General features: G+C 54.8%; 8 protein-coding genes and 3 non-coding genes across 11 annotated transcripts; 5 read left to right on the top strand and 6 right to left on the bottom strand.

The window, feature by feature from the left end:
* Positions 1-152: 152 nt before the first annotated feature.
* UMAG_02531 (uncharacterized protein) lies at positions 153-1,784 on the top strand (the record flags this gene model as incomplete). Its single annotated transcript, XM_011390643.1, has 1 exon — positions 153-1,784. One exon carries the CDS (start codon positions 153-155, stop codon positions 1,782-1,784), a length of 1,632 nt encoding a protein of 543 aa, XP_011388945.1.
* A 134-nt stretch (positions 1,785-1,918) lies between these two features.
* Positions 1,919-3,283, bottom strand: UMAG_02530 (uncharacterized protein; the record flags this gene model as incomplete). The annotated part of the gene is made up of 1 exon (XM_011390642.1): positions 1,919-3,283. The coding sequence occupies one exon, from the start codon at positions 3,281-3,283 to the stop codon at positions 1,919-1,921; it is 1,365 nt and encodes a 454-aa protein (XP_011388944.1).
* Positions 3,284-3,746: 463 nt separating this feature from the next.
* Positions 3,747-5,534, bottom strand: UMAG_02529 (uncharacterized protein; the record flags this gene model as incomplete). The annotated part of the gene is made up of 1 exon (XM_011390641.1): positions 3,747-5,534. The coding sequence occupies one exon, from the start codon at positions 5,532-5,534 to the stop codon at positions 3,747-3,749; it is 1,788 nt and encodes a 595-aa protein (XP_011388943.1).
* A 1,893-nt stretch (positions 5,535-7,427) lies between these two features.
* UMAG_02528 (uncharacterized protein) lies at positions 7,428-9,635 on the top strand (the record flags this gene model as incomplete). The annotated part of the gene is made up of 1 exon (XM_011390640.1): positions 7,428-9,635. The coding sequence occupies one exon, from the start codon at positions 7,428-7,430 to the stop codon at positions 9,633-9,635; it is 2,208 nt and encodes a 735-aa protein (XP_011388942.1).
* Positions 9,636-10,003: 368 nt separating this feature from the next.
* UMAG_02527 (UDP-glucose:sterol glucosyltransferase Ugt53A1) lies at positions 10,004-14,536 on the bottom strand (the record flags this gene model as incomplete). Its single annotated transcript, XM_011390639.1, has 1 exon — positions 10,004-14,536. The coding sequence occupies one exon, from the start codon at positions 14,534-14,536 to the stop codon at positions 10,004-10,006; it is 4,533 nt and encodes a 1,510-aa protein (XP_011388941.1).
* A 1,466-nt stretch (positions 14,537-16,002) lies between these two features.
* Positions 16,003-16,102, top strand: UMAG_16047. Its single transcript has 2 exons — positions 16,003-16,039; positions 16,068-16,102. It is a non-coding gene; the product is annotated as a tRNA-Asp (tRNA).
* Positions 16,103-16,305: 203 nt separating this feature from the next.
* Positions 16,306-17,133, bottom strand: UMAG_02526 (uncharacterized protein; the record flags this gene model as incomplete). Its single annotated transcript, XM_011390638.1, has 1 exon — positions 16,306-17,133. One exon carries the CDS (start codon positions 17,131-17,133, stop codon positions 16,306-16,308), a length of 828 nt encoding a protein of 275 aa, XP_011388940.1.
* Positions 17,134-17,555: 422 nt separating this feature from the next.
* Positions 17,556-19,709, top strand: UMAG_02525 (uncharacterized protein; the record flags this gene model as incomplete). Its single annotated transcript, XM_011390637.1, has 1 exon — positions 17,556-19,709. One exon carries the CDS (start codon positions 17,556-17,558, stop codon positions 19,707-19,709), a length of 2,154 nt encoding a protein of 717 aa, XP_011388939.1.
* Positions 19,710-19,868: 159 nt separating this feature from the next.
* On the top strand, positions 19,869-19,968 carry UMAG_16046. The gene is made up of 2 exons: positions 19,869-19,905; positions 19,934-19,968. It is a non-coding gene; the product is annotated as a tRNA-Asp (tRNA).
* A 325-nt stretch (positions 19,969-20,293) lies between these two features.
* UMAG_16045 lies at positions 20,294-20,393 on the bottom strand. Its single transcript has 2 exons — positions 20,357-20,393; positions 20,294-20,328 (listed from the first exon to the last, which is right to left on the bottom strand). It is a non-coding gene; the product is annotated as a tRNA-Asp (tRNA).
* Positions 20,394-20,620: 227 nt separating this feature from the next.
* On the bottom strand, positions 20,621-27,580 carry UMAG_02524 (uncharacterized protein; the record flags this gene model as incomplete). Its single annotated transcript, XM_011390636.1, has 1 exon — positions 20,621-27,580. One exon carries the CDS (start codon positions 27,578-27,580, stop codon positions 20,621-20,623), a length of 6,960 nt encoding a protein of 2,319 aa, XP_011388938.1.
* Between the last annotated feature and the right edge of the window lie 305 nt (positions 27,581-27,885).

Below are 27,885 nucleotides of genomic sequence, written 5' to 3'. Positions count from 1 at the left end.
TCAGTCGTGACTCGGGACTGGTGCCGCTGTCTGTCATGCCACCTTCCAACTGCATCGACACAGTCACAACACTTAGACATGCAAGTTTCCGCATAGACTGGACCAGGAGGCTCCATCACGAACGGGCGTTCTGAGGTCGAAATCGATCAATAATGAGCTCTGTCGTCGAGCCAACCCAAGGAGGGTCGGTTCGGCCAGACAGCGAACCTCGAGTAGCAACATCAAGTGTTTCTGTCAGCGAGACAAGAAGCAGCAGTCGAAAGAATGACTCTTACGAGGCTGATCCAAGCACCCCGTTACTTCAACGCGCAAGCGCTGAGCCGCAAATAAGTCAAAGAAGCAGACGTTCATCGATAGTATGTCGACTTGTGATCCAGCTGTTGCTCATAGGTGCCCTGATCAGCATTATTCACACCGTCCGACCGTGGCCCATCACTTCCCCGCCATCGCATCCGCGCGGAGCAACATCGCTGCTGCCCAACTCCACGCTCACTAACGGCACACACGCTTTTCGCCGAACCGTAATCCTGATCTCTCTCGACGGTGCCAAGCCCACTTACCTCCAGCCTTCCCTCGCCCCACACCTAGTCTCGCTCGGCCTGTCCAGTCAACGCTCTCGCCTAGCCTCCTACCTTCAACCCATCTTCCCCACCTTGACATTCCCCAACCACTGGTCCCTGCTCACTGGACTCTACGCCTCCGCCCACGGGATCGTAGCCAACGACTTCACCGACACCTCCACGCACAAGCAGTTCTATTACACCAACCCTTCTCAATCGTGGAATGCCTCATGGTGGAGAGGTGAACCCATCTGGGCTACCGCTCAGCGATCCGGTCTCAACAGCGCTGTTCTCATGTGGCCCGGTCCACCCGTCACCGCTGCAGGCGTAGAACCGAGGTACTTTCAAGAATACCAAGGCGGTCCACACTGGAACCTCGATGCAAGAATGAATCAAATACTAAAATGGATCGATGTGCAAGACGTCAGTGAACGGGCGAGCTTGATTTGCGCCTATGTGCCGGATATCGATCAAGCCGCGCACAAATTTGGACCAGAGAGCAAACAGGCGTTAGAGGCGGTTCGGAGGGTAGATGGGTTTATAGGCAAGCTACAGCAGCAATTGGTGAAGGAAAGAGGGTTGGGAGAGATTGTGGACATACTGGTGGTCAGCGACCATGGAATGACTTCAACGAGCAATGAGAGGTTGATATTCCTGGATGATCTGCTTGGAAGCGAGCTATACGCGAAATTAGAAGCGAGGGATGGGTGGCCGAGTGCAGGGTTACGCTTCAAAGGAGACACCGATGAGCAACGACAAGCGCTTGAACAAAAAGCTCTTGACCATCTCTCATCGCTTGTGCACAAGCACAGACGAGGTTGGAAGCTTTTTACGCGCCAAGAGCTTCCGCAACGCTTCCACCTTGCCGATCATGGACGGGTGCATGATCGTCTAGCCCCGGTCTGGCTCATCCCGGACCTCGGGTGGAGTATCACAAGCCATGACGAAATGGCCACGTTTGCAGACCGCACCTACGCCCCCCGAGGCAACCACGGTTACGACAATAGCGAACAAGATATGCACGCCATCTTCGTTGCCCAAGGCCCGTCGTTCAAAGCTCTCGAGCGAAAGCAAGCAGCGAGACGCAAGTGCAACATGGACGGCTTTGCGAACATAGAGGTGCACAATCTTGTTTCGCGCATCTTGGGCGTTAGGCACGAGTCACGAGCGCCGACGAACGGCACTTGGAGTTTCTGGGATGTGCACCTTCGAGACGGTTTATAAGTCACGACTCACTCATCTGTACGAGTACATAGACAAATCAGTTTGGTTACAAGCATGCATACTTGATTACCAACACGCAGCTTGTGCTCGAGCCAGGACATGGCAAATGTGAAAGGCAAGCATGCGCAGAGCCACTAAGCCTGCGTACGAGGCTTCTTAGCGTCGATCTCCCCATCATTCGGCGCTGCTGACATCGCAGTCTCGTCCGTTTCGGGCTTCTTCTTCCTCTTGACCATCGAGCTGAGGTTGTTGACTGGCACATCTGCAGCGGCACTCTTTGATGCACCGGTGAACGGGTTGAGTTCGCCAGCACCCTCGGCGTGTGCACCGAGGAAGGCATCCTTGATCGCCTGCTGGAGCGCATCTTTGGTCGATATGCCGGCTGCGGCGGCTTGAGCGTCAGCTGGGAGACCCAATACGCCTGCCAAATCGGGCTGGCCGTTGAGATGCGCCTGTCCATCGTCGGTCTCGTACTCTTCCAATTTGGTGTCAAGTTCCTTCTTGAGTTGTTGCACATCAGACAGTTCCTTCTGCAAAGCAGCCTGATCATCAAGGTCGGCAAGATCGTCTTTTTCCTTTTCTTGCTCTTTGCTTACGTCTGCCGAAGAGCTTGCTGTGGACGCAGAGTTGTCGATGCGCGCTTGTATGGCAGCAATACGAGCAGCCAATACATCTGATGCAGCCTGGACGTGCGGCTTGGCGCCTTTGCGCTCTTCAACGTCTGGATGGAACTCAAGAGCAAGACCCAAACGCAGATGCGCATCAGCCAGTCGACGTGAGTGTCGATTGAGCAAGGGTAGCAGGATATTGAGGCTTGAGCGGTAGTCGGCAGATGCCTGGGTGAAGTTTTCTGACTCGAGTCCCACATCGCCTAGCAGGTTCATGACTTCGGCCAGCTCAGCCTGGATGCGGGTCTTGCGCCACTCGGTGCCGTCCAACGTCTTTAGAGACTGTGATTCCGAGTCAAGAGCGCGCTTGTAGATCACTCTGGCCAGATCGAGAACCGAGAAAGCTGTCTGCAAGTCGTCTTCGTCATCTGCCTCTGCTGCGCCCGCATCGGGAGCGCTCTCTTCGTCGTCATCACCGTCATCTTCAGCATCACCGGTAAAGCTGAACCTAGGGTCGCTCTTCACCACACCTGCTGAAGAAGATGAGCCGGCCGCCTTGGAAGGAGATGCAGTGGCAGCAGGAAGAGGAGCCGAACCACTTCCACCACCAAGTGCACCCGAGTTGAGGATGAAATTCTCGAGCACGCTCTGACCGTAGAGCTGCAAGATCGGTGCCAGCTCATCGGCATCTTCAGCGTGACTCGCGCTCAGTTCTTCGAGAGCTAGTGCCAGCTTATCGGACGCTGCAGCGTATTCTTTGAGAGCAAAATGGCGTTTTGCTTCATCGATCAGTTGGCGCGCCGAAGCTGGCTCGGTGAGAGCATCGGTGGCAACGTCTTCCGCGGGAACCGAGTCGGGTTTGGGATTTGAGGGTTGCTCGTTAAACGCCATTCTGAATGGTGCATGCCTCGAGGATAGAAGATCGAAGTGGTAAAGCGAAAGATGGCGAGCAATCGTGAAAGCAAAGCTATCAAGTCACGAGTGAAGTGTTGGGTTCGTCGCTGTTTCACGTCTGGCGTTGGAGTCGTGAGTTTTCTGCCGCTGAGCTCTCTTTACGCGCTCTTGAGCTCAATTTTCAGACAAGCCCGCCGAGTGCGCGCGCGTCGCGTCCTGCTGCATCTCTGAAGCCTTTGCCGCTGCTGACAAGCGTCAAGCTTGGTTCACACCTGTCAACTTGGGCCCATTCGTCATTTTAGCTCACCTCGCCCGGCCATCGTGCATATCAATCAAGACAAAGCCCGTCAGGAGAACCACAAACAGCATTCATCATACAAAGCAAGTATACCTTTCTCTCCAATCCTGCAAAGGCTGAGCTCCATACACAGTTCAAACAGCGAACTATAGCTGGCATCGGCTAGACCACCTTGTAAGAGACAACCAACTCGGGCACCGTGCTCTTCGGTAGACTACTAAGCGAGAACGTGAGGTTGTAGTAGTAGAAGCCGTTGACATTCTTGGAGCTGTCATACGTCAACGAGCGTTCGACCACATTCGAAGCTACATTACCACTCAGCGTCAATTCTATACCAGGCAGAGCGCCGTTGGTATGGTTGGACGACACTAACAAGTCGCTAGGCAGGTTGTTGAGCGGGCTGGTACCAATCATAATCGTCATGTGACTAGGCGTAGTATAGTTGGCGGCGAACGCTATGGACGGCGGGAAGCGAATGGTGAGGCTCGACGCAGAAGCGCTTGCAGATATGGTCTGAGTGGTTGGATAGAGCGAAAGCCAGGATACCTTGGGTTGAGCGTAGTTGAGAGAATGCGTGTCTGGGGTCTTCCAAAGCATGACAGCTGGTGTGAATGCGGTTGGGTTCTTAGCAGGGCCACCGATGTCAGCTTCGTCAATCTCAGTTCCACCCACAGAAACATTTTCGCCAATCCAAGCCGTGTAGTTGCGAGGTCCGTACTGCTTGACATCGGCATCGAAAGGAGGTGACCACGCATTGGACTTGACCAGACGACCAGGCCTGCTACCCGAGGCGTTGGGCTTCAAATAAGCGCGAGACTCTTGCGAGACATACTGATCATGATATTTGCTGGTGATTGCCATCAGCGGAGCAAAAGCCGCATCCGACACATGAGCAGATCCAGAGAGCTTCCAAGGCTGTGCCCAGCCCTTCAAATCACCATCGTCAAAACCGGCAACATAAAAGCCGAGCAAATTGACATAGTCTGATAGACCAAATCCGTAGGTTCGATCCCATGAGCCTCCCAGACTGTTAAGCTGCGGCTGCCACAGCTGGGCTGTCTTGGCCCAGATTTTCGAGATCGTCTCGCCCGCTCTCTTGGCCATTAAAGTGTCAGATGGGAGGTAGCCGCCCAAACTCAGAGCCCAGAGCGACACGCCGGTGTATGTTGCCGAGTTGAACTCGCTGAGCGTGTCGTACATGTCGAAAAGCGAGTAGAACTCGGTGGCGTACTGATGGGCGTAGCTAGTCATGTTGGCATCGTTCTTGAGGTTGCCGTAGTACGACATGGCTATGCATCGCATGAGCCATGGATTCGAATAGGCAGGCGTCAGGTTGTCTCCATCAACGCCAAAAACTCGGTAGGTGTCCCCGACAACAGCTCGGTAGCCCGACTCAATGACCGCTGACTTGACTTCGTCGTCCATGAGATGGCCAAAGTCCTCTATAGCAAGCATGAAGGCAGTAGCTACAAAGAGGTTCGAGTTCGCATCGTACGAGCCATATATCTTGGGGGCATTGAGATCGCCAGGAGCGGGCTGATTTGGATCAAGAAACGCGCCATACCATGTGTCAGAGGAGTTCTTCCATTGAGCAGCAATTGCATTGTGGAAGAGCTGGTTTGCTAGAGCGGCATCGCCAGGGCCGTTGCGGGCGAGCAGCGATACAGCATAGTAGACAGTATAGCGAGAAGATCCAAAAATGAAAGGAGGCTGGAAATTCGAGTCGAGCATAGAGAGCGCCGTTGTAAAGACATGACGCTGTCCTGGCGAGAGAGTCAAGAGGAAGTCAGTGCCGCTGTTAGTGGCGTTGAACCGTGAGGTTAGAAGCTGATCAAGACGAAGATCTGGAACAGTAGAAGGCAGGGCTCGAACGCTCGCCATCAGATTGGCAGCTGTGCTCACCATTCCAGCAGCAGCGAGACAGCTGGTGAGACCGGGCAACTTGACCATGATTCCTCGTCTGGATTTACCACAAAGCTTAGCGTATGCTGTATATGAAGAGCTCGGAAAGAGATGTTATGAGACGACATGATGGTGAATTAGCTTATCTTGCCGTTGTCCTTAAGTATTCAGACAGCCTCTGTTGCGACCAGGATGAGATACACAGTTGGCTCGGTACTGGTATTGTATACTGCCGATATACTGGAGGCACTAACAAATGGGTCAATCCATGTGCTATGCACCAGCACCAGGACGCTCAAAAGGTCGGTAGACATAGACCGACATCGGCGACGTAGCTAATCGGGAAGCAGCAAGAGACGGAAACATGTAGGGCAGCAGCGTGGACGTTGGCATAAGCGAGGTGGTTGAGCTGCATGAACGGGCCGAGGTGAACGATGATGATTAGTTATTCGAAATTAGTGCTTGTTCATCTGTACAGTGCTCACCATTATCCCACCGTGAATGGTGCATCGTTGGAGAATCTCAGCGCTCCAAGCAATGACAAGAGGCGCCTGCAATCCATATGGACAGCACGTCTGTGGGGGTGAATCAGGTCGGGCCTGAATTACAGCTCAAAGGCGAAGGGCGAAGCGCGGGGCAAGAAAGGAGAACCGGCCATTTAAGGAACGTCGTCAGGGTGGGGGAATGTTTACCAGTAGCAGAAGTCGCTTCAGGAGTGCTCGAAGTGGCACGGCTGCGTTAGATACTAGAGCATGGGTGTATCGAAAGCTGGAATCGAACAGATTCTACGTCGTCTGGTGATCAAGGAGGTCGGGGTCGGTCAAAGGTTGCCGTGGCTTAGCCCTTTCGGCAGACCTATTCGTTTTGGCGGAGAGAACGGCGACGTTCGACGCAGTGTCACGCGGCGGTAAGGTAGCATTTGATATCCGACTACCGTTTCAAGCGGCGGCCGCAAGACCAAAGTCTGGCGTTTGCCGACGGTGATTATCATGTGGGCTTTCGGTGCTCACCATTTCCAGTGAGTAGACTCATCGGGCCGAGCTTTGGCGGGAAAAGCCTTGTATGGTTCAGGATGGCAGGAACAGGTTGAATCGACAGAGCTCTGGCAAGAGGTTTTACGATGCTCATCGTGTTGTTGGTAACTTGAAAGGACCTTGGACATGAACAAAATGGGACGCGGGTTCAAAGGGCAGACACCACTCAACCTGTCAGCTGACAAGGCAAGTTGACCGTCTAGCTGGGCCTGTACTCTACAGCAGCCCTGATCGATATCGATGCTCATCTTTTGTGATCTGCTGAAGGCCATCGTCGTGATCAATACGAAACAAAAATCTAGTTTGCAGCTTGGGCAACCGTGAACGGTGACCACGGTCGTGGAGGATGGCGTAGGCGTGAGTACAGTTTCGATTACAGTCGGCCGAGTGGAAATGCAAGCTTGCGCTGGTGGAGACAAAATGAGGGTGAAAAAACCATGAGCCGTGCTTTAAAATCCAGCGCAACCCCATACCGTCTCAAGTCCGGCTAAGTTAACTACAACGTAACAGCAGCAAGCACAACAGCAGAGTCGTCGAGTTGCAACGTCCAACAGTCACGACTCACGACTCACAGACACAAGAGCAGCCGCGCACGAACCGGCTCAGCCGGCGTTTCTCGCTTTGTCACGCTTCAGCCACCAACTCGGTCTCTCTCCACAATCACGATTCACATATTACACAGCCAATCATCACACGTCACACGTCAGCAACCACATTCACGATTCACGGTTCGTGATTCACATTCACGATTCTGTTGCATCGCTTGGTTGTCACACGCCTCTTTTCTTCCTTTCTAGTTCTCCATCAACCTCAACGATCTATACTACCGGATTCCAGCGTGTACACCTGTAGATTTTCAACACCCCACTCCTTGTACCACGTCGGCCACACAAGCGTCACCGTCAAGATGGCGTTTCAATCCATGCTCAACGGAGCTGAATGCTCCACCTCCAACAATGGTCTCGCTCAGATGCTTAAGCATACACAACAGGATCGCTCTATTCAGCAGGGCGATCGTACTTTTACAGGTCAACCTCAAACGGGTTCTACTGGCATGCGCCAACAGCATCAAGCCGGTCTCAACTCGGATGCAGATGCCTTCTTCCGCCAGCAGCAGGCCGCTTCCATGCCCCGTGGCGCAGCTTCGTCCGCTTTCGACCTTCAAGCTATGCGCAACGAGCTCAACAGTGCCGTACCCTCTTTCCAGCACCCCAACGCTGGTGCCGCTTGGGCGAGCCAAATGCCACGCAATGCCACTCCATCGAATGCAGACATGGAAGCCGCTTTCGCCAGACGAGGTGCACCGGCTAGATCAATGCAGCCACCAGCAGGATCGTCTGCGTGGGCTCAGCAGTTTGGCTCGTCCCAGCATCAGCAGCCAGCAGCTATGCATCAGAGGCCTGTTGGCTCCGGCTCCGGCTCCGGCTCCGGCTCCGACCCTTCAGCCGCCTATGCTTCGCGTCCTATCATGGGCTCATACGGCGGAATGGGCATGGGCATGGGCATGGGTGGCATGGGAATGAGTATGGGCATGATGGGAGGAATGGGCTCCATGCAGCAACAGCGGCAGTATCAGCCGCAGCAAACACAGTCCTCCCAGTCTCGTTTCACCGAGCTCGACGATGCAACGTGGGAGGAACAATTCAAGAAGCTTGATGCAGAGCAATCCGAGGCCGAATCTAAGGGCAAAGGCAAAGCAAAGGAGTCCGAAGCCGATCTGCTCCCCTCGGAAGCTGAGCAAGCCGAATCCATCCGTCGCGAGCTGGATGCAATCGAGCAGGAACTCACCGCCGACGGTCAAGAAGCCAACTCGCGCTTCGAGGATCTTTGGCGATCCATGAATGCACGCAACGGCATCCCGCCTTCGTCTGCAGACGCTGAATTGGCCAAATGGGAGGAAGAGCTTATGAAGTCGAGAGCCGACGATGATGGTGAGCAATTCGGCTACACCCACCCCTCGGGTGGCCTCGGTGGCGGTCAGCATGGTCTCGACGAGATGGCGGCGCTGGACGGCACTGAAGATGCCCTTTTAGATGGCTTTGGTGTCGTTGGCCCGGACGGATATCCTCGGCTTGGTCAGTACCGAAGGAGCCAGCAAAACCCCTTTGAGACACATCCGGATCCTCTTTCGGAAGGATTGCGTCTGCTCGCCAACGGTGGCAACTTGTCAGATGCGGCCTTGCTCTTTGAAGCTGCAACGCAGCGTGACACCCAAGGCGGCACGGGAGGCGAAGTCGAGCGCGGCGAAGTGGACAGATCGCGTCGCGAGCGATCTGAAGCTTGGCGTAGGCTGGGAGAGTGTCAGGCGATGAACGAGAAGGAGGCACAGGCAATTCGCGCGCTTGAGGAAGCCATCAAGATTGACGAGAACAACCTCGAGGCGTATATGTCGCTTGCTATTTCCTACACCAACGAAGGTTACGACACGGCAGCGCATCAGACGCTTGAACGCTACATCTCGCGCGCTTATCCCAACATCAAGGCAGCGCCTCTGTCCGCCGAGATTTCAGGCTCCAAGGATCCGATCGAGGGTACCGAGGGCAACCCGTGGGCCAGCCTGAACCGCGTCACTGACCTCTTCCTGCAAGCTGCTCGACAGGGCAACAGTGCGGGTCAGATTGATCCTGAGGTGCAAGTAGGGCTGGGCGTGCTGTTCTACACCCAATCCGCCTACGAACAGGCGCAAGATTGCTTTAATTCGGCTCTCAGCGTACGACCGAACGACTTCCTGCTGTGGAATCGTCTTGGTGCGACGCTTGCTAATGGGGGTAAACCGGAAGAGGCGATCGCAGCGTACCACAAAGCATTGGAACTGCGGCCGACGTTTACACGCGCGATCTACAACCTCTCGGTCTCGTGTTTGAACCTGGGCGCTCATCACGAGGCAGCGGAACATCTGCTTGCTGCGCTGAGCTTGCAGCAGACGCACACGCTACCGGACGTACCTGAGGGCGAGCAGCCGGCGCCGACGCCGTTGGCAGAAGCCGGCGAGAGTCACAATCTCTGGTCGACGTTGAGGAGGATCTTCTTGGTCATGGATCGCTTGGATCTTGCGCAGAAGGCGCATGTCGGTAGCAGTCTGGAGCAGTTCAGGGGTGAAGGATTCGACTTCTGACACGCACGACGGCCAGTACATAGCGAGCGTGTGTAATTCCACCTTTTTCCAGTACACCTTCCGTGCTCTGGCATCACGAGCGTGTGACGGTGACGGTAGTCTTACGCATAGTGTGCCGTATGAGTGGCGCAACGAGCGCAGCGAGTCGGGAGTTGCACCGCGCAGTGGCGGCGAGAGCCGCGCGGACTAGGCGAAGCGCGCGGTCGTTGAAGCTGGCAGGTCGATGTTCTGGATCTCTACGCTCTACGATCTACGATGCAGCGCATCCACACACGACTCTGGCTTTGGTGAGTCTATACACGTAGCATTCATAATTCCTGTTTCCGCAGACCCGTACGCGTGGTACATGGTACAACATGTGTCGATGTCTAATTTTCATCTTCCTCCTTGCGCTGGGGCTGATTCTGCTGCTTCTCCGCTCTCTCCCTCTCCAAGCGCTCCAAGAGCAGTTTCCTCCTGCGAATGTCTTCGGCTTTCGCATTCTTGTACCCTTTGAGACGGTTCATTTTGTGCTCCTCGCTTTCCTCGCCTACATTCAACGCTCCTGGGAGCGTAGTGCTAGTGTTACTCCTCTCGCCAAACCATTTTGCCTCTTCACCATCCGCCGTTGTGTCCGAAGTGCTTGAGTTCAGCGTAATTGTCTCCTTAAGCGATGCTGTCATTGAAGCGGGTAAAGGGTTGAGCGAGCTCAACGTAGCCAGGAAAGAGCTAGTTTTCGTCGGGCTCGAGCTGCCTGCGCTTTGCGGAGTGCCAGCCTCGTTAGCGGGTGACTCAAAGATCGTAGCGGACCGGTGGAATGCCTGCTCCTCACGCGATGAGGTGGGCGAAGACGAAGAAGCATCGCACAAGGTCGAGACGGTTGGAAGCGTGGCCCCCCTTTGCTGCTTGTGCTGCGAATCCTTGCGCTCGCCCCCCGAACTGTTCTGTCTATGGTGCGAACTGAGGCGCCTCAGCGGATTGGTGCGAATGTGACTCGTGTCTGTTGAAGACTCGTGCATCGCTTCACGCTCCAGCTTGCGCTGTGTACGCCTGTTCGCAAGCGGAATGTTCTTGTACAAAAACTCGATGGCAGTAGCCACGCCATTTTCCGAGCGAATCTTTTCGCCTACTCCTTGCGCTTTTTCCACCATGACGCGATCTGAAGCAGCGCTCTTGAGTGCATCGCTAATGTCGCTAACGCTCAAGCCGTTGACGCGCGCACCAGCACCCAGTTTCTGCACTCTGTTGGCCCAGAAGAATTGGTCTCCAAAGAACGGCTTGATCAACGTAACTAGACCAGCGCGCAACGATGCACCCGTGGTACCCGCGCCTCCGTGATGCATCGCAATGTCGATTTGAGGGAACAGCCAGTCGTGCGGCACCGACTCGACGACAAATACGTCGTCTGGGATCGGAATCTCGGGTTCGTGCTCTTCTTCAGTAGCCGCATCTTCGCCCTCAGGATGAGAAGCAGCCGAGTCTTTGTGTTCCAACTGAGGTTTGTGCTGCTGCTGTTTCTTCTTCTTCTTCGTCTTGGATCCACCGCGCCCACTCCATCCTTTGGCCACGATAGCTCGAACGTCCGCCTGGTGTACTGCTTTCATGATGTTCGCGGTAACCTCTTCGGCATCTTCGATGGTGATCGAACCGAATCCGATGTAGGCAATCTTCTTGCCGTCCTTTCGGGCGCGTTCGAGGAAATCCGACATTTCCTTGGGCGGCGTCCAATTAGATTCCGGATTGTCGAGGAACCAGTAGCCAGAGATCTTGACACGGTCACCCCAGTCATTCGGCATAGGCACTACGGCGGGTGAAAAGTTGTAGATGAATGGCACCGAATCTGCATCCAACTTGGACATATCTGTAGGACCGATGCCAACCATATGCTTGCGCCACCGGTTAATCTGACCACAAGTAGCTACCCACATGACCTGATCAAACAGCGTGTAGGACGACGAGTTGTAAGACGGACCCATCTCGATGGACGGAACGCTAAACGCCTGTGGGTAGGCTGAGGTCTTTGTCCAAGGCATGGTGAACGCACGGAAGTATGGGATACTAAGGCCTTCGGCAACATGAATACCAGCCATGGTGGAAGGACTCTCGATGAGCAGATCGGCACCCTGGCACTCTTCCCAACATTCACGCAGCAGCTCGTCGAGCCAAACGCGGAACTTGCCGATGCTCTCTTTGAAGAAAGCGGGCGAAAAGATGCGATGCTCAACGCTGAGCTTCATCAGAGCGGCAGGATCGCCACCTACGCCACGATACTCGATACCGTGCCCTTCAACCCAGCTGCGATACTCAGGATGCGAAACAATGACAGGGGTGTGACCGTGCTCCTTGAGCGCCTTGCAAAGAGCAATATAGGGTTGCACGTCACCACGCGAGCCTATAGTCAGGCAGTAGATACGCATGGGTGAGATGCGGATGGAGTCGCGCATCGCGTTGCGGTCCATGTTGACCACCTTGGGCAGGTAAGCAAGCACATCAGGCTCGAACACGGGCACCTCGGACTCGTCATCGTGCAAAAGCGCCTCGGCGGCAACTTTCTTGCCCGGCATGTTTTGGACTGCTTCGGGGGACTTGTGGTCACCTTTGGCCTCGGTGGCTGGAGCGTCATGGCTGGCTGTGCCCTCCTTGCTCTGCTTTCGCTTGGCTTGGATGAAGCCTGCGAGCTTGTGGAGCGTCATGTCGCGATTGTCCTTGGAGGCAAAGTCGAAATACATGTCGGAATGCGCCGTGATGTGGACAACGAGGCCAAAGTGATGCCAAAACATGGAGCGATACGTATCGACGCCTCGAAGATCGTTGAGAGGCACTTTGATTTTGAGCTCGCGGCCAACAGCTCTGCGCCAGAAGAGCAAGTAGTCGAGGCCAATGGCGATGGTGCCGTGGGTGTGGAGCGTTCGCACGAGCTCAGCCTTGACGATATGAAGCTCGTCGGGGCGATGGGGTAGAGCAAAGGCGTCACAGAACTTGTCTGCAAGCGAGCTCTTGTGGTCGTCGGAAGAATAGCTGCTATCAGTGGAGACATCTTCCACGTCAGGCTCGCCTTGGAGATCGAGGAGGGGAGCCGGCGAAATGCTGAGCAAATTCTTGTATCCTGTGGAATGCTGTATGGACCTGGACGGCGTGAGAGCTTCACGGAGAAGGTCGATGAAGGCGGAGCGATTGTGGGTGACACCAAAGGTGACTTGGGTGACATGGCACTTGAAGCCGGGATTCTTGGGGCAATTGAAGAAGGCGTCGCTGGTGGACCAGGTACGATCAAGCTGATGGCGGCCGGTACGCTCGCGATTCTCTTGTTCGATTTGAAGTACCTCGTCGTCGTTGACGGCGCCAACTAGGACATCAATGTGAAGAACCTTGGCGACGCGCATAAAATCAGCCGCATCGATACCAACGATGCGTTCGAGTGGTATACTAATTCGCACCTTTTCGGCAGTGTTGCGCGCATGGAAGGCGGCTGCCTCGAGCTCCTTGCGCCACTCGAGCGCGGCTTCCTGCGTCTTGAACTCGACAGAGCTATAGGTGGTACCCTCGACGAAGCGGATGACGTTGGGCTGGGACCAATCGATGGGTAGAACCGCATGCATGTTGGCGAGACGCGCCGAAAGCAGAGGCTTGTACAGCTTGTTGCTAGCCGAGTATGCGTTGAAAGAATCCTTTCGCAGCTCCAGCCACACTCTGCGCTTAGGACGCAACTTTCCGAGTCGGTGGAGGATCGCGGGACCCGACTGGAGAATAGGGTTTTCCACATTCGGATCGGAAGGTGCACGGATGTCAACGGACCCGGGGTGGGGATAATCGGAACTGTTGCTGTTGCCGCTGGCAGCGTCTGGTATGTAAGCGAGAAAGCAGACGCGACGGGAGGTGAGAAAGAGATTTCCTCTGATCAGCACCGTCTTCATGAGGACGGCATTGTGATCGACAATGAGCTTTTCGGGCTCATTGGGCTCTGATGCTGAGGCGCACTCGCCAAACTCTTCGATGATGGCCTTGATCTTTTCGTCTGCGGAGAATTCGACAGGTGCACGCGTGCGGACAGTATCGCCGGGGCGAGCACCGTCCATGCTGCCGGACCGACGCTGCTTAGCACCCTGCTTGACTTGATTAAGTTCGTCTACATATCCTTTGATCTTGTCGGGGTCAGATCGAAGCTGGGGCTCTCGAAGCGTCGTTCCGTCATCATTATCGTTGACATGCTGGTCACGGAGTTGGGCATTTTGCTGGACCTCGGCCTCGTCCTCGTCCTCGACCTCGTCCTCGTCATCGCCGTCGTCATCATCTTCGTCAGTTGAGAGGTGCTGCAATGTCTCGAGACTGGCCTCGTCCAAGAGCTCGGCGACAGCGAAATTGTCTTGACTTGTGAGGTGGTCATTTTTGCCAATCGAGTAAGGGCTCCTGATCTGCTGAGTGGTGGGAGGAGCATTGACGCCGATGGTGGAACGGATCTTGGCGTCGACCTTCTTGAGCGTCCTGCCCAGCTTGGACCTTGCGCGAGCAGATTCATGCTGATCCCAGGTCTCGGCTTGATTGCGCGATTTCAACCATGCCGCAGCATTATCGGGCGAGTTCAAGTCGGTACCGGCAGCGTCTTCTGACGGTGGTGCACTCGAATCTAGAGCGACAGCGGCGTCGTCGTTATGTCTCTGTTGGGTCTTGGACTGGGAATCTTTTCTGGACACAAGGGCAGCGCCATTGAGAAGACCGGCGAGGTCGTTTCCGCCTTGCTGCTGCTGGCTCTGTGGGGACACGGGTTGTTCGTGTGGAGGTGAGTTAGCATCCTTGTTGTGCTGTTCGAAAGGGTTTGCATGCTCGCTTTCGCTGGTCTTGACTGCCTCGAGCGTGGTGCCGAAGCTGTCATGGACGTCGTGTACGCTTGCGCGCGAGCCAAACAGAGGGCGAAAGTGCACCATACCTGAAGCCTGAAGGAGAGCCTTGACGGCTGAAGGAGAGGACGGGGGTTCAAAGATGCGATCAAGTAGACAAGAGGGTGGAAAGGGCTGGCACGGCTCGATCAAAGCAATGGTTGAAAGGTAGAGAGGAAGAGACTCTCGTCATCTATGGAAGGTGAGTGAATGGATATAGTGACAAGTGCAAAGGAACAGGTGGATGGACCAACGAGGAAAAGCCAAGAATCGTGAATGATTCTGGATGGTGATAAGCCCTTAAGTTATGTCGGCGTACGATATGTAGCCAAGCTGAGCTTGAGCTATGAACCGTGCGTGCGGCGTCCACAGTCACGATTTGCTGCGCGCTGCGTCATGTGCTGCATACAGTGAAGTTAACTTACTGTACATTCCTGTACATTACTGCGCTCACGACTGTAAGTCACGAGTATCCGCGGAGAGAAGGAAAGCCTTTTTCTTCAGTCAAGTCGGTGAGTTGACAGCGACACTCACACTCACGAATCGGGTGCAAAGCTCCAGCTAGAATCCAAAAGGGTGTTAACGTGAGATAATCGTGAAATATACAGAACCATGAACACGAACAGGAACGCAGAAATTACGCGGTGGATACAGCTTAAAAGCTAGATAATACCTTATTCATTAATTCACGATTGTGATTCACGATTAGTTCGGTACTAAAGTCAGTTACCCTACCCACGCTTCACGACTGTGTATGTGGAGGCTAGATACGCGAAACTCACGACTGTTGACTAAGGTCAGCTCCAGCTCACGTTTCGTGTCGGTGCAGCAACCTCCGTGTGTATCACAAAGAGGCCCAAGTTTAGTCATTTGTACAAGTCACAAATTCACGACTTGACCGGATGCGCTGAACCGGCAAACTTAAAACATTTTCGTGATTCGTGATTCACGATTTGCGATTTGCAGTTTGTGATTTCCGTGATTGTCCACGCAGGGTTGTGGCCGTCAGCTGGTCCGCCCTGTCGCTGGAAACGCCGCTCGCCTTTCGTCTGTGCATCGGTTCGTCCATCGTCGTCGTCACCGTTGAAAATCGTCACCACTGCTGACATCTCTACCTTCGGTCCGTCCGCTCGGACCACATACTCCTGACGAAAGCCGCGCCGTCACATACCGCCTAGGCCGACGGTTGGTCTACATCGGGTAACGGCTCTGATGGTGTGGCGTGCCCCGACGTGCATTCACGATTGCAGCTATCGTCTGACAACTAGTCTGTGTTGATTGCAAAGCTTACCAGTCGCACCAACTGTCGTTCGTTCTAGACGCTGCTTTTCTTCATTCAGCAAGTTCTTCTGCGACGTCAACCTTCGACAGACTTGTCCTTGCTGAGAAAGTCGCCTCTGGTGTGTGTACGGCGTAGCTGGCAATCCTAAAACTAGCCGGGAAGAATCAAAAAACGAAAACAAGAAATGGTATCTATTTATATATGCAATATACGTTCTACAGTCTATAACGCGTCCGAATTAGTTTAGTGGCTATGACGGCGCCTTGTCATTCAATTGACGCTTCTCCGCGCAGAAATCGGCGCAGACCCGGGTTCAATTCCCGGATTCGGAGATGTATCTCATTTTTTTTCTTTTTGTTTCTCTCTTCATTTGTTGATACTCGTACCTTTGGCTCGTCAAGGGCCAGATGATTGGGCCGAGCCTACAGTCAGCATGAGAACAAGGAACGGGCATGGTGGTGGCGCTGGGTATATTGCATGGTACAGAGCGGATGATGTGCGGTACAGGCGTAAACTCGGACTCGGTCCAAGCCAATTACATGGTGATGGAGCTGATTAGTTTCCGTGACTCTTGCAGCAGAGCTTGCGTCTCGAAATCCATGCTGTCTTCTTTTGCTTTTGGTTTGTGCTTGATGGTATGTTCCACTTGCGGTACGATCGAGTCTGACGCGGCAGCAGCCTCAGATCGGGAAACGTTGGGATCGAGTGCTTCGCCCAGATCCTCGTCATCTTCGCCGGTAGGCAGAGCCGATAGTGCAATCAGACATTGATTCGCAGTCAATGCGTCAGCGACCACCTTTTCTGGCGATTGCCCTTGTCTTGTGGTGCCGGCAAGTCTCTTTTGCTTTGCCCTGAGACGCATGATGAGCTTCCTATCCAATTCGATTGCCTTGTTTTGCACCTTTTTGATCGTACCGCCGCAGTGCACCACCCGAATCCTTAGCGATGGCTTCTCACCACTTGGAAAAGACTCGCTCTCATCACTTTTCATCTCTACCGGGCGCGCAATCATTGTTGCACTAGCCCACACGAGTCTGGCAGCATCACGCGAACATCGCACGATGGCCGTGCCCGTATGTGTGCTATAGTACTTGCACGTCAGCACACCGCCGAATGCGCCAGCTGCCACATCGCCAAAGTTGCACACAAGCGACGCTCGTAGTAGTCGGGTGATGAGTTGCGGAGTAAGAACATTTGCCGCACCATGCGCCAGCGTAGCTTGTTTTTGCGCAGCGGAAAGAGCTGACACTGAGGTAGATGCGTATGTCGAATCGTTGTCGCTGGTAGGGGGAAATGGCGACGCTGCGGAAAGGGGCTTGTCATCGATGGCAAGAAGCAGCCAGCGTGTTTTGAAGCGCACCATGACGAGCAGTCGATGTTGAGATGCAAAGGGTAAGATGCACGATGGTAGCGAAGTGATTTCTTGTCTCGACTTTGCTTCAAAAGATTTATTCACAGTGATTGAACCCCTTCGAAAAATAGGTGTGATGCCTTGGCGGTGAAAAACGAGAAATCACCTCCACTCTGGCACACTCGTGGCTGGACGCCGCTCGGCAATCAAAAAAGTAGTAAAGTCTGAGTGTGAGGGACTTTTCAAGTGTAAGCTCAGCCATGCAGCTTCTTTCTCGAGTGGCAACTGACCCTATTCTGACCACCAGCACTACCGTCAACTACCCTCATCCACACTTGTGTACACGCAAGACTTCCGCTGGCATTCAATGCAGCAGCACATTCCGTGGCGCTCTTGCGCTAATTTGGCCTATAGCACCCCGTCACTTTCTTAACATGGAATCGGAAGCTTTGCTCAAAGAGTGCCGCCAGAGGCAGGAGGACGAGATCGTTGCGCTCGAATCCATCTTTGCAGCTTCAGAAGATACAAAATACGAGGCCATATCTCAAACACCTGTAGAGATAAGAGTCAAGCTGATACAAAGCAAACCAGAGCCAGTGCTGGAATTTCACCTCCCAGTCACGTTACCAAGGCCCACTTCGATAGTAGTAGAAACCTATGCACACGACCTCAAAGAGACGCCAGCGCAAGCTTCTAGCTCAAGGAAACCCTACCAGTCTTTGGACATCGAAAAAGCCTTGCCGAGCAGAAATCTGCAACATTTATATTTATCATCTCGACAAAGCAACGGGCGTAGCTGCAATCGAATGCAGGAGCACAAGCTTGGTCATCTGAATGCGACTGCCACTGCATTTCTGCCTGGCCGTGCTAGCACATCCGAGCTTGCAGATCATCGCCACTCGCAGCAAACTGCAAATTCACAGAAGCTAAGGACCACAGAAGTCGCCGTCGATGCTCTGGTACGGCCTTTTTTGAGTTCAACCAAGAGCTGTAACGAGGCCTCGGAGAACAGTTATGTGTCCACCTCGCGGCTATTATCGACCAAGAAGCTTCCTGCACTTGTTCATCTCTCTCCCATATCGCTACGAGTACGGCTACCTCTGACATACCCAGTGGAACATTCTCCCATTGTTGAAAGCCTCACCGCATCATGGTTGCCGTGTACCCTGGGCCAACAATGCCGATCTCACTCATGGATCCTTCAAAAGCTGGACGAGCAGTATCAGCAAATGAGCGGCATGGAAGTGCTGTACATCTGGGCCACTTTTCTCTCCGAAAGTCTCTGGATATCTCTTTTGGAAGAGGCGCCACCTGCAGACGATGCTCCTGCCTTCTTGCAACCTGCAAATACAGTGTCCGAATCAGGGCATGCGGGTCTACGCTTCGAGGAGCGCCTTTCAGCGCCGGAAGCAGAGCCACTACTCGCAGATCAGCTTGTCGCGTATTCGCGTCTCTGCAGCCGCATCAACTTCGACGTCTCTTCGTTCGACTGTGTCATCTGCCTCGAAACGCGCAAAGGCCGAGCGTGCACTCGGCTCACAGGCTGCGGACACATTTTCTGCTCCGAGTGCCTTGCAGGCTACCTTTCGAGCTTGGTTGATGATGGCTTTCATCGTCAAGCAAAACGATGCCCTGACCCAGAATGCGTTATGCTCTGGAGTCGGCGTGAAAAGGACAACCTCGTAGACCAGGAAGGAAACCTTATTACGCCTGCCAAGGCTAGGTTCAAGCAGACGGTCGCGAATGCTCCACAGGGTCAGTCTGAAACCGGCAGTACAGACGACAAGCAGGTCGTTGGTCTTGTGACACGCACTGAGCTGGAATCGATTCTGGGTGCAGCACGCTTGGGCAAACTCGACGCACTTACAGTCAAAGCCAAGATGGAGGCGGACCCTTCGGTATGCTACTGTCCTCGATCAGGCTGTCAGGCAGCTGTGGTGCGACTCTCTTCGGACGAGAACTCGGGTCACTGGGAGCGATTCCGCGAATGCCTTTGCTGCGGATTTGCCTTTTGCGCCTGGTGTTCACGTTCCTGGCACGGACCCACCGCATGCCCTGTGTCTTTCCAGTCGGAGCTGATCCGTCGGTACCTCTCCTTGTCTGCATCTTCACCGGATCGTGCTTTGATGGAGCAGAAGTTTGGCCGCAAAACGCTCGAGACCATGGTGCGCAAGTACGAAGAAGAACAGCAAACGCAACAGTGGCTCTCGCACTTCACTACGCCGTGTCCCACGTGTGCCATTGCGATCGAAAAGTCGTACGGTTGCAATCACATGACATGCAAAAGTTGCCAGACACACTACTGCTATCTGTGCGGCAAGCCGATTTCGTCGCAGAATCCGTATCAACATTTCAACACGCCGGGATACGAGTGCTATCATCGACTGTTTGATGGTTTACTCGGCGATCAAGCTCCTCAAGATCACCAACAGCTCCAACAAGACGATGCCGACGCGAGAAGAGACAGGGATGGTGGAGCTGATGCACGACCACGATTCGCATTATTGCTGGATCAGAATGGGATTCCGCTCCACTTGGAACCTGAGGATCATCACATGGATCTTCTTGCATGGCAGCAGCTTGGCTAACGTTCACGATTATGCAAATTTACCCCACTTAAGCATCATCACAGTTCTGAGATTCGTGTGCACAGCACTAGATAATCCTTCCTGAGGTTTGCCGCAGATACTTTCTCGCTGCTGCGTTGAATATAACTGCATATTTCTTCCTTGGAGTCACCAATCGGATCCGAATTAGTTTAGTGGCTATGACGGCGCCTTGTCACTTAGTTGACGCTTCTCCGCGCAGGAATCGGCGCAGACCCGGGTTCAATTCCCGGATTCGGAGAAATGTTATAAACTTTTTTATGCTTCCCCCTTTCGAAGGCGTGTGAGAACCCACCGACGGCATACCTTTTTGTTTATGTGCGAAGAGATGAGTAGAGCTACAGTCACAAGTGTGAATTGGCAAAGGGAAACGGCCAGAGCTCAGCGCGTGGACACAAAAGTTCAGACACCAAAGCTTGAATAACTATAGTAAAAGTTCATTCCGAAGCCCCTTAGGTTGGGAAAGGCAACGATTCACGGTCACCTACCAGTCGTGGGTCCCAATAACAGCATCTTGGTGAGAAGCGAGAAATTCAAGCAGGCAAAAAAAAAGTTTTAGAATATCTCTCCGAATCCGGGAATTGAACCCGGGTCTGCGCCGATTTCTGCGCGGAGAAGCGTCAATTGAATGACAAGGCGCCGTCATAGCCACTAAACTAATTCGGACACTTCCATGTTTACCTTGATTACTATTGCGTATATATACTCACTGCTCATAACTGATTCCACTTTCTCTGAAATTTTAACCTCGCTCAAAGCTAAGTTTAGCTTACAGTATCTTTGACACAGTTACCTGTGACAGCGGGCCAATCGGACGACTAAGGTGATGGTTTATAGCGTTCAATTCGTTTGGTGATGTAGATATGTAAATACATGTTCTGTGTGCAGATATGCTATTGCTCGGTAAAGAAGCTAGCCAGTCGTCGACCAGCCATCTGAAGGAAGCTCTGTCTCTCTCTTGCATTGGCTACCAAGCTTGGTGGAAGCGAGAGGTAGCCGATCTTTTCGTCGACCACAGGTAGCAAAGATTCAGCAAGACCGTGCATCAAGCTGTTCCAGTCTAAGTGGGATGCAGCGCCTTGCAGAGCAGCAGGCGAAGACCTGGTTCCGACCGAGGTGAGGATGGATACTCGATCAGCGTGGAGCGTTCGGAAGAATTCAATGTGACGAATAAGCAGTACGAGAATCAGCTCGAGCGCATCAAGTTTGGACGTTGACGATGCGCGGAGCGTGGCTTTGCGCGATGAGAGCTGGCGGAGCGCCACAGATCGACGTTGAGCCGCGGAGAGCTCGCCTGCAGTCACTTGGTCGAGCGCATCGCGAGCAATCTCGTCCAACTCGTCCTGACGTACACTGTCAACATTCTCGAAGAGCGTCTCGATGTTCTCCAGCGCTTGAAGCTCTTTGGCCACCGAATCCGTGTATTCGTCGAGCGCTGCGACAAGTCCACCGATGCTGGGCACTGTCAACGCAGCAGCAGACGCGCGTTGCGAGCGCAGAAAACCAGCACGAGAAGTGTCGCCATCGCCGCCATCCTCACCTGCCCCGTAAGGCGTACGCGATCGCTCGCGATTCGCCGTCAGCGATGCCGCTACCACTGGTCGAACTCGCACAGTGTTACTGCCTCGAGCATCGCTCGCTGCCTCGAGATAAGAGAGCAACGCCATCTGCAGTCGTACCACCATCGCGCTTACCTTGGCGCTGAACGCGTTTTCTTCCTCTGCTCCAACGCTGCCATTGCCGTGTGCTCCCTCGCTCGAAGCTCGCAGCGCACGCAACGAGGCAGTCGGCACATGGCTTTCTTCGCGCTCGGCCTCATTGCAGGGTACGACGCGTGACTGCCACGACATCGTGTTCAGGTAGACGGCAGCAAAGGCAACGATGGCAGTGTGGTAGGGAGCAAGCGGGCTAGGCGCCTGTTGCGCGTCGTCGTCGAGCGAGGACATGATCAGCACAAAGATGGCGACCACCAGATGAGCTTGACCAAGCTGGGCAAACGAGCAGAACTCTTGCAGAGGCGCGCGGAGGACGGTGAGGAGCGTGTCTCGGTGCGCGGTCAAGAGCGCCAAAGCATGACGAGGAGCTGAAGATGCCGAGGTGGATGACAATGCCTTGGTAATGCCGAAAGCTCCTTGGCTCGCTGCTCCTGCCGAAGTACTGGCGAGGATACTCGTCGTCAGCTGGAGCACCGGTGTCAGCATCGCATTGTAACGCTCCGTAGCTGCAGGCAGGAAGCTGTCAAAATCGACAAATTCTTGATCTTGATCGGGGCGTGCTGCCAGGTAGTCGGACTGCGCAAGCACGTCAAAGATCTTGGCGTTAAGTAGGCGCTCAGCACCGTCGCGAGACTGGGCCATGCGGTTGAAGAAGGCGAGACGTGCTTCGTAGACGTAGAGTGAGTTCAGGCTGGCAGGGTCGGGACGCAGAGTCTCTTGCAAAGCCAGGTCCGAATCACGCAGCGCTGTGACAAAGCTTTTAATGTAGCCCTTGCGGTCCAGCAGATCAAGGCACCTCGATCCGCCGCGACGGGACGAGGAGCCAGATGAAGGCGGCGCATCGAGCGCACACAGCTTGTCGAGCAGCGTGAAAGCAATTGTCTTGGACAGATCGCTGGCATCCAGCGCATCGCGACCCAGCACATCCATCAGACGTTCAAGATACGAAAGCAGCAGGGTTCGAGTGCGCGCCTCCAGGCTGCTCGTCTGCGTGCGTCCGCCAAAAATGTTGGTGATGGTCGTCGAGGCACCGCCCACGGACATGGTATCGTCAACGTCGGTCGCCACAATCGAAGCACCATCATTGGCGCCAGTCTCATCGCTGGCATCGGCGCCGCTTCCAGACTTGACCAGCTGAAGGAAGTTGATCAGGGCCGAGTAGAGGTTGCCGCGAGCCAGTGTTGTGGTCTCAAGTCTCAGAATCGAGTCGATGAGGGCCCGCAGCGTCGTGAGCAGTCGGTCCGTGGGAAGAGCATCGACTGTCTCGAGGTCGAGTGCCCCTGTCGTCAACTCGACACGATGCTGTCGCAGCGACGTAAGCAGCGAGAGCACGGCGCCAGCGACGAGGTCGGCAGATGGCGCATCCAGAGCGCCAGCGTCGGTCGAAGGCGTCGAAATGCGCGGAAGCAATTCTGACAGACAGTCAAACATGAGGCCGGATCGAACCTCTGTGCGAAGCAGACCCGCAGCCCTTGCGAGCACCATGTCAAGCGTGTGTCGCCACGCCTGCAGCACACGTCTACGCGAGAAGGCGACCGCCTTCTTGGCGTTCTGTGCTGAAGCCCACTGAAGCACGAAAGCGGCTTGTTCCAAGAAGGGATTGGCCTGACCTGCGTCGCGCAGATTGCCCTTCTGTTGGAGAATCGTCTTTTCTCGCACAAGAATAGCAAGAACCGCGGAAAGATCATAAAGTCGAGGTCCAACAGCAGCGTCGGGTCGCTTGGCTAGATCGAGCTGCTCCGGGGTGATGACGGTAATGTTTTGACCAAGTGCCTCCCGGTCGTCGTGCCACTCAAAGTCGAGGCTCTGCAGGATCTCTAGCAAGCGTACACCACCGAACGATCGAATTTCGGCGCCACCAGCACCGAGGCGAAAATCGCGTTCGGTGCCGAGCAAGAGCTCGTCCTCGTCGATGCTGCCATCTGCATCGATACCATTTCCTCCGCCAGCGGTGGCGTTGGAGCCGAAAAGAGCAGCAACAACCCTCGCTGCTCGCGACTGCATGCCGGCGTTGAGTAGCGAATGCAACTCGAGCGCAGTGAGCTCGAGCAGCGAGGCGCGCATACGCAGTGAAGCAGTGACGCGGTCGATCGTCGTTTCGATAGCTTGCCCATCGGCAAATTGCACCAAGCCGAGAGCAGCTGAGCTTTCGGTCAAGGCGCCACGCTCAGCAGGTACCAGCGATATGCTTCGCAACTGCTGGACCACGTAGTCCTCTTTGGTGCGCAGATAACGAAGTGTCGCCGCACTTGTAAATGGATGAGTGCAAAGGCGCAGAATGAGGGAGAAGCATTTTTCTGCAAAGCTGGGCGATCGCTCCGCCAGACTGAGGAAAGAAGCACCATCGCCATCGGACTCGGGACGGAGGAGAGCTAGAATGACATGAATGGCGCTCGGCGCAGTAGTCTGTGCATCGGGATCAACGATGACCTGCTCTTCAGGTCGCACGGCCCGCAAGTCGTAGCCAAGCAAGAGGTGGGCAACGTTGGGAGCGGGCTGATTGAGCTCGGTGCCAGCAAGCAGAAGGTTGACAATAGCAATCTGAATGGCCTCCACGGCATCGCTAGATGCTAGAGCAGTGATGCCGTCCAGCCTGCCGTTGGACGCCTGCAGATCTGCGTCTTCGTCCTCGTCTGATTGTAATCCTCCAGCGAGGCCGTTGAGAGATTCAAGCATCTTTGCACTTCCGGCGTCACCCGAAGACTCAGCTTCCAGCCTTGCAACATAGCCTGCCCTGACTCGGCTTGCCTCGTCGCTCATCTCCAACAAGCCGACGAGACGGTTCATCTTGCGGCGGTAGCCCATCTCGCCAAAACGGTCGACAGCGCTGAAGGCGGCTGTGCGCGCGATGAGTCCAAGCAAGCGAACCGACAGCAATGCGACATCGTCGCGAACGCAGTTGATAAGTAGTGCGATTTGCACGACTGACTCGTGGGCATGCAAAAGCTGAACATCAAAGCTGCTGTACGAGCCCGAGTTGCCGACGCGGGTCGAGACGTCAAAAGGTAGCTGGACGCCGTTCAGGGTGGTGTCGACCAATGTCGGAATGAGAACCTGCACAAAGAGATCTTGGTATCGAAGCACACGGTCGAGGATGCTGAGGACGTGTCGAACGGATGTGCCATAAAAGAAAGTACTTGCACGGTTCTGATTGATGGCCTCGAAGGCTCCAAGGCCCGAGCCGGGAACCAGGATGCCAAGCATTTCACCAACCATCTTGGATCCCGTTAAGATGCGACGCATCAGGAAGAAGCCGGGATGCGACGCGAGCTGGGTCAGCAAAGCTGGGTCTGTCACAGCATCTGCTCGTTCGCTGCTACGGAGAAGGGCTGCCAAGTCGTATGAACGCAAGGAACGCTCGACAAAGTCGAGACATGAGGCCACAACACGCCATTGTTCCGCGGGCTCAACGTAGTCACGCGTTCGTGCTTTGAGAAAGACATGGTCAATGACAAAATCGACGTAGGGTTCGACAGAACGGGTCTGCCTGCGCTGTTGCTGCTGGTATACTGGCTGTGTTGATCCTTGAATCTGCTGCTGCGCCTGCTGGTCGTAGGAAACAATGGTGCTGAAGGGATTGGCATTGGTTGCGGACGTCAAAGGAGCATCTGTCAACGCGTTGGAACCGGCAGCAAGCGTGCCGGAAGGAAGCTGGACGAGCGCTTTAAGAAAGTTGACAAAGCTGGTGGAACCAGGAAAGGTGCGGAGAGGCACTTCGAAGTTTTCCAGCTCGTACAGGACGCCCCTGGAAGCGAGCGGCTTGAAGGCGGGACCAAACGAACCGGATGCATTTGTGTTGCTGTTGAGACGCGACCTTGCAGCAGCATCGTCCGAGGGGATCAAGCCACACTCGTCAAAGCGGTCCCACAGCTGTGTCGCGATTGAAGAGAAGCGGGCTTGAGCGGCAGGATTGCTCAACGAGAGATGCAGGAAAGCCGACAGGGCGTCGAGAATGCTTGCTTTGAGCTCGACCGGAATGGGGCAGGTGAGGAGCGTAAAGAGCTTGTCCAGCGCGTTGTAGGATGAGTTCTGGAGCAGAGCGTCGCGAGCTGGATGCGAAAAGTAGACAACGTTGCGGAAGAGTCGCACAAAGCCGATCAAGAGCGTCTCTTCATTCTTTGGCATGGCCAGTGTCTGGTAGCTGGATGCATGGAACGATGATGTGTTGACGGCCTGGTGGAACGTGTCGATGTAGTAGGTGATCCATTCGAAGAAACGGCTCCAGGAGACGAGGCGGCCTTCGCCGGTAGCTCCGGCTTGGCTGCTCTCCTGGTCAAGCAGCGCATATGCCTGACTGGCGCTCTGAGGACCCGAAGACATGGCGGCGAGCATGTTGAGCAAGGCACGCTGGTGACCTGGCTCGCGGACATCGATGGCCCATGCGAGGAAGCGTGTGGGGCGGTTGTCAGATCCGACCCAGAAAGGCAGACCAGCTTCGGGTCGGCCACGGCAGAGCAGGGCAATTAGGTCGAAGAGCGCCTCGATGTCGTATCGACGCTCTGGAGGTGCGGATGTGCTGCCTCGTGCACTGACAGCTCGCGAGAGGGCAAAGGCGGCATCCTCTTCCGAACGTTGGATGCGACGCAGCATGGGCAGCATGACCGAAGTGGTACCGAGAGCAAGGTTGTGGATCTGCTGTACAACGTACTCACGGAACTCGGCGTCCACCTCATCTTCCCAAGCATTGATGTCGATGACATCGCCAGCAGCAGTGTCAGCCTCAGCCGTCAGCGCGCCTTCTTCCTCGCCAAAAAGCGCGTCGATGGTCTTTTGGCGAAAGGCTAGGACACGCACAACCAGGAAAATGAAGGCGCCGCCAGTAGGACCTTCCTCGCCACTTGTGGCTTTCGAGTCCTTGGAGAGGGATGAGCCGGTGATGGACTGGAGCACAAGATCTTGGATCTGCTCTTCGGAAATAGAAAGCTGGGTGCGATAGGTCGGGTTACGTGAAAATGCTTCCACCAAGAAGATGGACCATTGAAGAGCAACAGCACTGTTGAGCTCGCCAAGGGCCCAGTGTTTGCGAGTAATCTCGGCGTGAGTGACTGTGATAAACGACTCGTCGTCGAGCAGCGCTTCGACAGTGTTGCGGAGTGTGCCTCGACTTGCGCGATCCGCCATGGCGGCTCTTGCATCTGGAGTTGCATCGATCGCCCCCAAGAGGGCAGTGAGGACGTAGATGGTCATCTCATCGTACGTTTCTGCCGAGACGGCAGCCAGCCAACGGAGGATGGCCAAAATGTTGGAGGTTGTTAGAAGAGACGAGATGGACAGCAAGTAAAGCAGGTGACCAAGTTCGCGTCGTTCTTCGCGCAGCCATCCAAGACGGTCAAGTTGGATCTCATCGCTGAGTCTGCCACCGCTGGCAGTGGATGTGGATGATGGCTGTTTTGCGGTTTGGCTACTACCAAGACCGAAGAAGTTGGACGTTTGTGTCTGGATGCCTTGATTTGCGATGTTGGAGCCAGGCGATTCGAGAGATGCCTTGACATGTGCAGTGGACTGTTTGACGTTGTCAATTTCAGCGAGGATCCTTTCGGCAAGCGTGAGCTTGCGTGTGGATGTGGAAGTGGAGCCGACCGAAGCCTCGATGCTGACGAGCGATTCGACGAGTTGTTCCATCTTGAGACCCATGCGTTGGGCTTCTAGGTCTTCGTCAAAAGGCATGGTGAGTGCATTACGGAGTAGCTCCTTGAGGCACGCAAGCAATGCAAGTCGTTCGCGGTGATAGAGGATGCAAGCGACCTCGACGGCGGGACGGCCCCATTTTGCACGACCAGCAAGACCTTGCTGGAGCAAAGAAGCAGCAAAGTGCTCCGAGACGACCAATTCGCGAGCCAGCAAGAGCGACTGCTGCGCAAAGTCAGGGTTGAGGCTTTGCGTGTTGCCGCTGATTGTGATCTTGCCGGACTCGATCTCTTTGCGCTCGACATCGGATGGTGGACGGACCTTGCCGAGGTCTGCAAGGTCAGAGCGGCTGCGATCGATGGTCACGAACCAGTCGTTCGAGCGTGAGATTCGGACAGGGTTGGATGCAGCTTCCGTGATGAGCCGGTGTAGGCGCTCGAAGCGTGCGGGCTCGAAGACGGCGATGCCGCGAGCGGCGTTCCAAGAGGAGGTGGTAGGAAGGACAGCCATCGTGATGATATTGAAGACGGCGTGCAAGTAAGCCCTCGTAAGGCTGGAAGTACGCGTGTTGGGTACAAGACTCCTAGATCTGAGGCATGAATGGTGCGTGCGGCTGTTCTAAGGAAAACCCCGGACGAGCATGCCAGTTGACACCACCGCGTGCGGTCGTGATGGTGATGAGCGTGTGATGGGTGCGTTTCCAAGTAGACGACGCCCTGCAGTTTTGAATGTGATGTGCTTTGAAGCGAAAAGGAGTGACCCAGCCGAGAGATGATGGTAGCTAAACGGATGTCGGACGAAGCGAAAAGAGTGAC

Source organism: Mycosarcoma maydis, chromosome 6 (genome assembly GCF_000328475.2).
Source record: "Mycosarcoma maydis chromosome 6, whole genome shotgun sequence".
In the NCBI taxonomy this organism is placed as follows: Eukaryota; Fungi; Basidiomycota; class Ustilaginomycetes; order Ustilaginales; genus Mycosarcoma; species Mycosarcoma maydis.
This window is presented reverse-complemented; position numbering and strand designations above follow the sequence as displayed.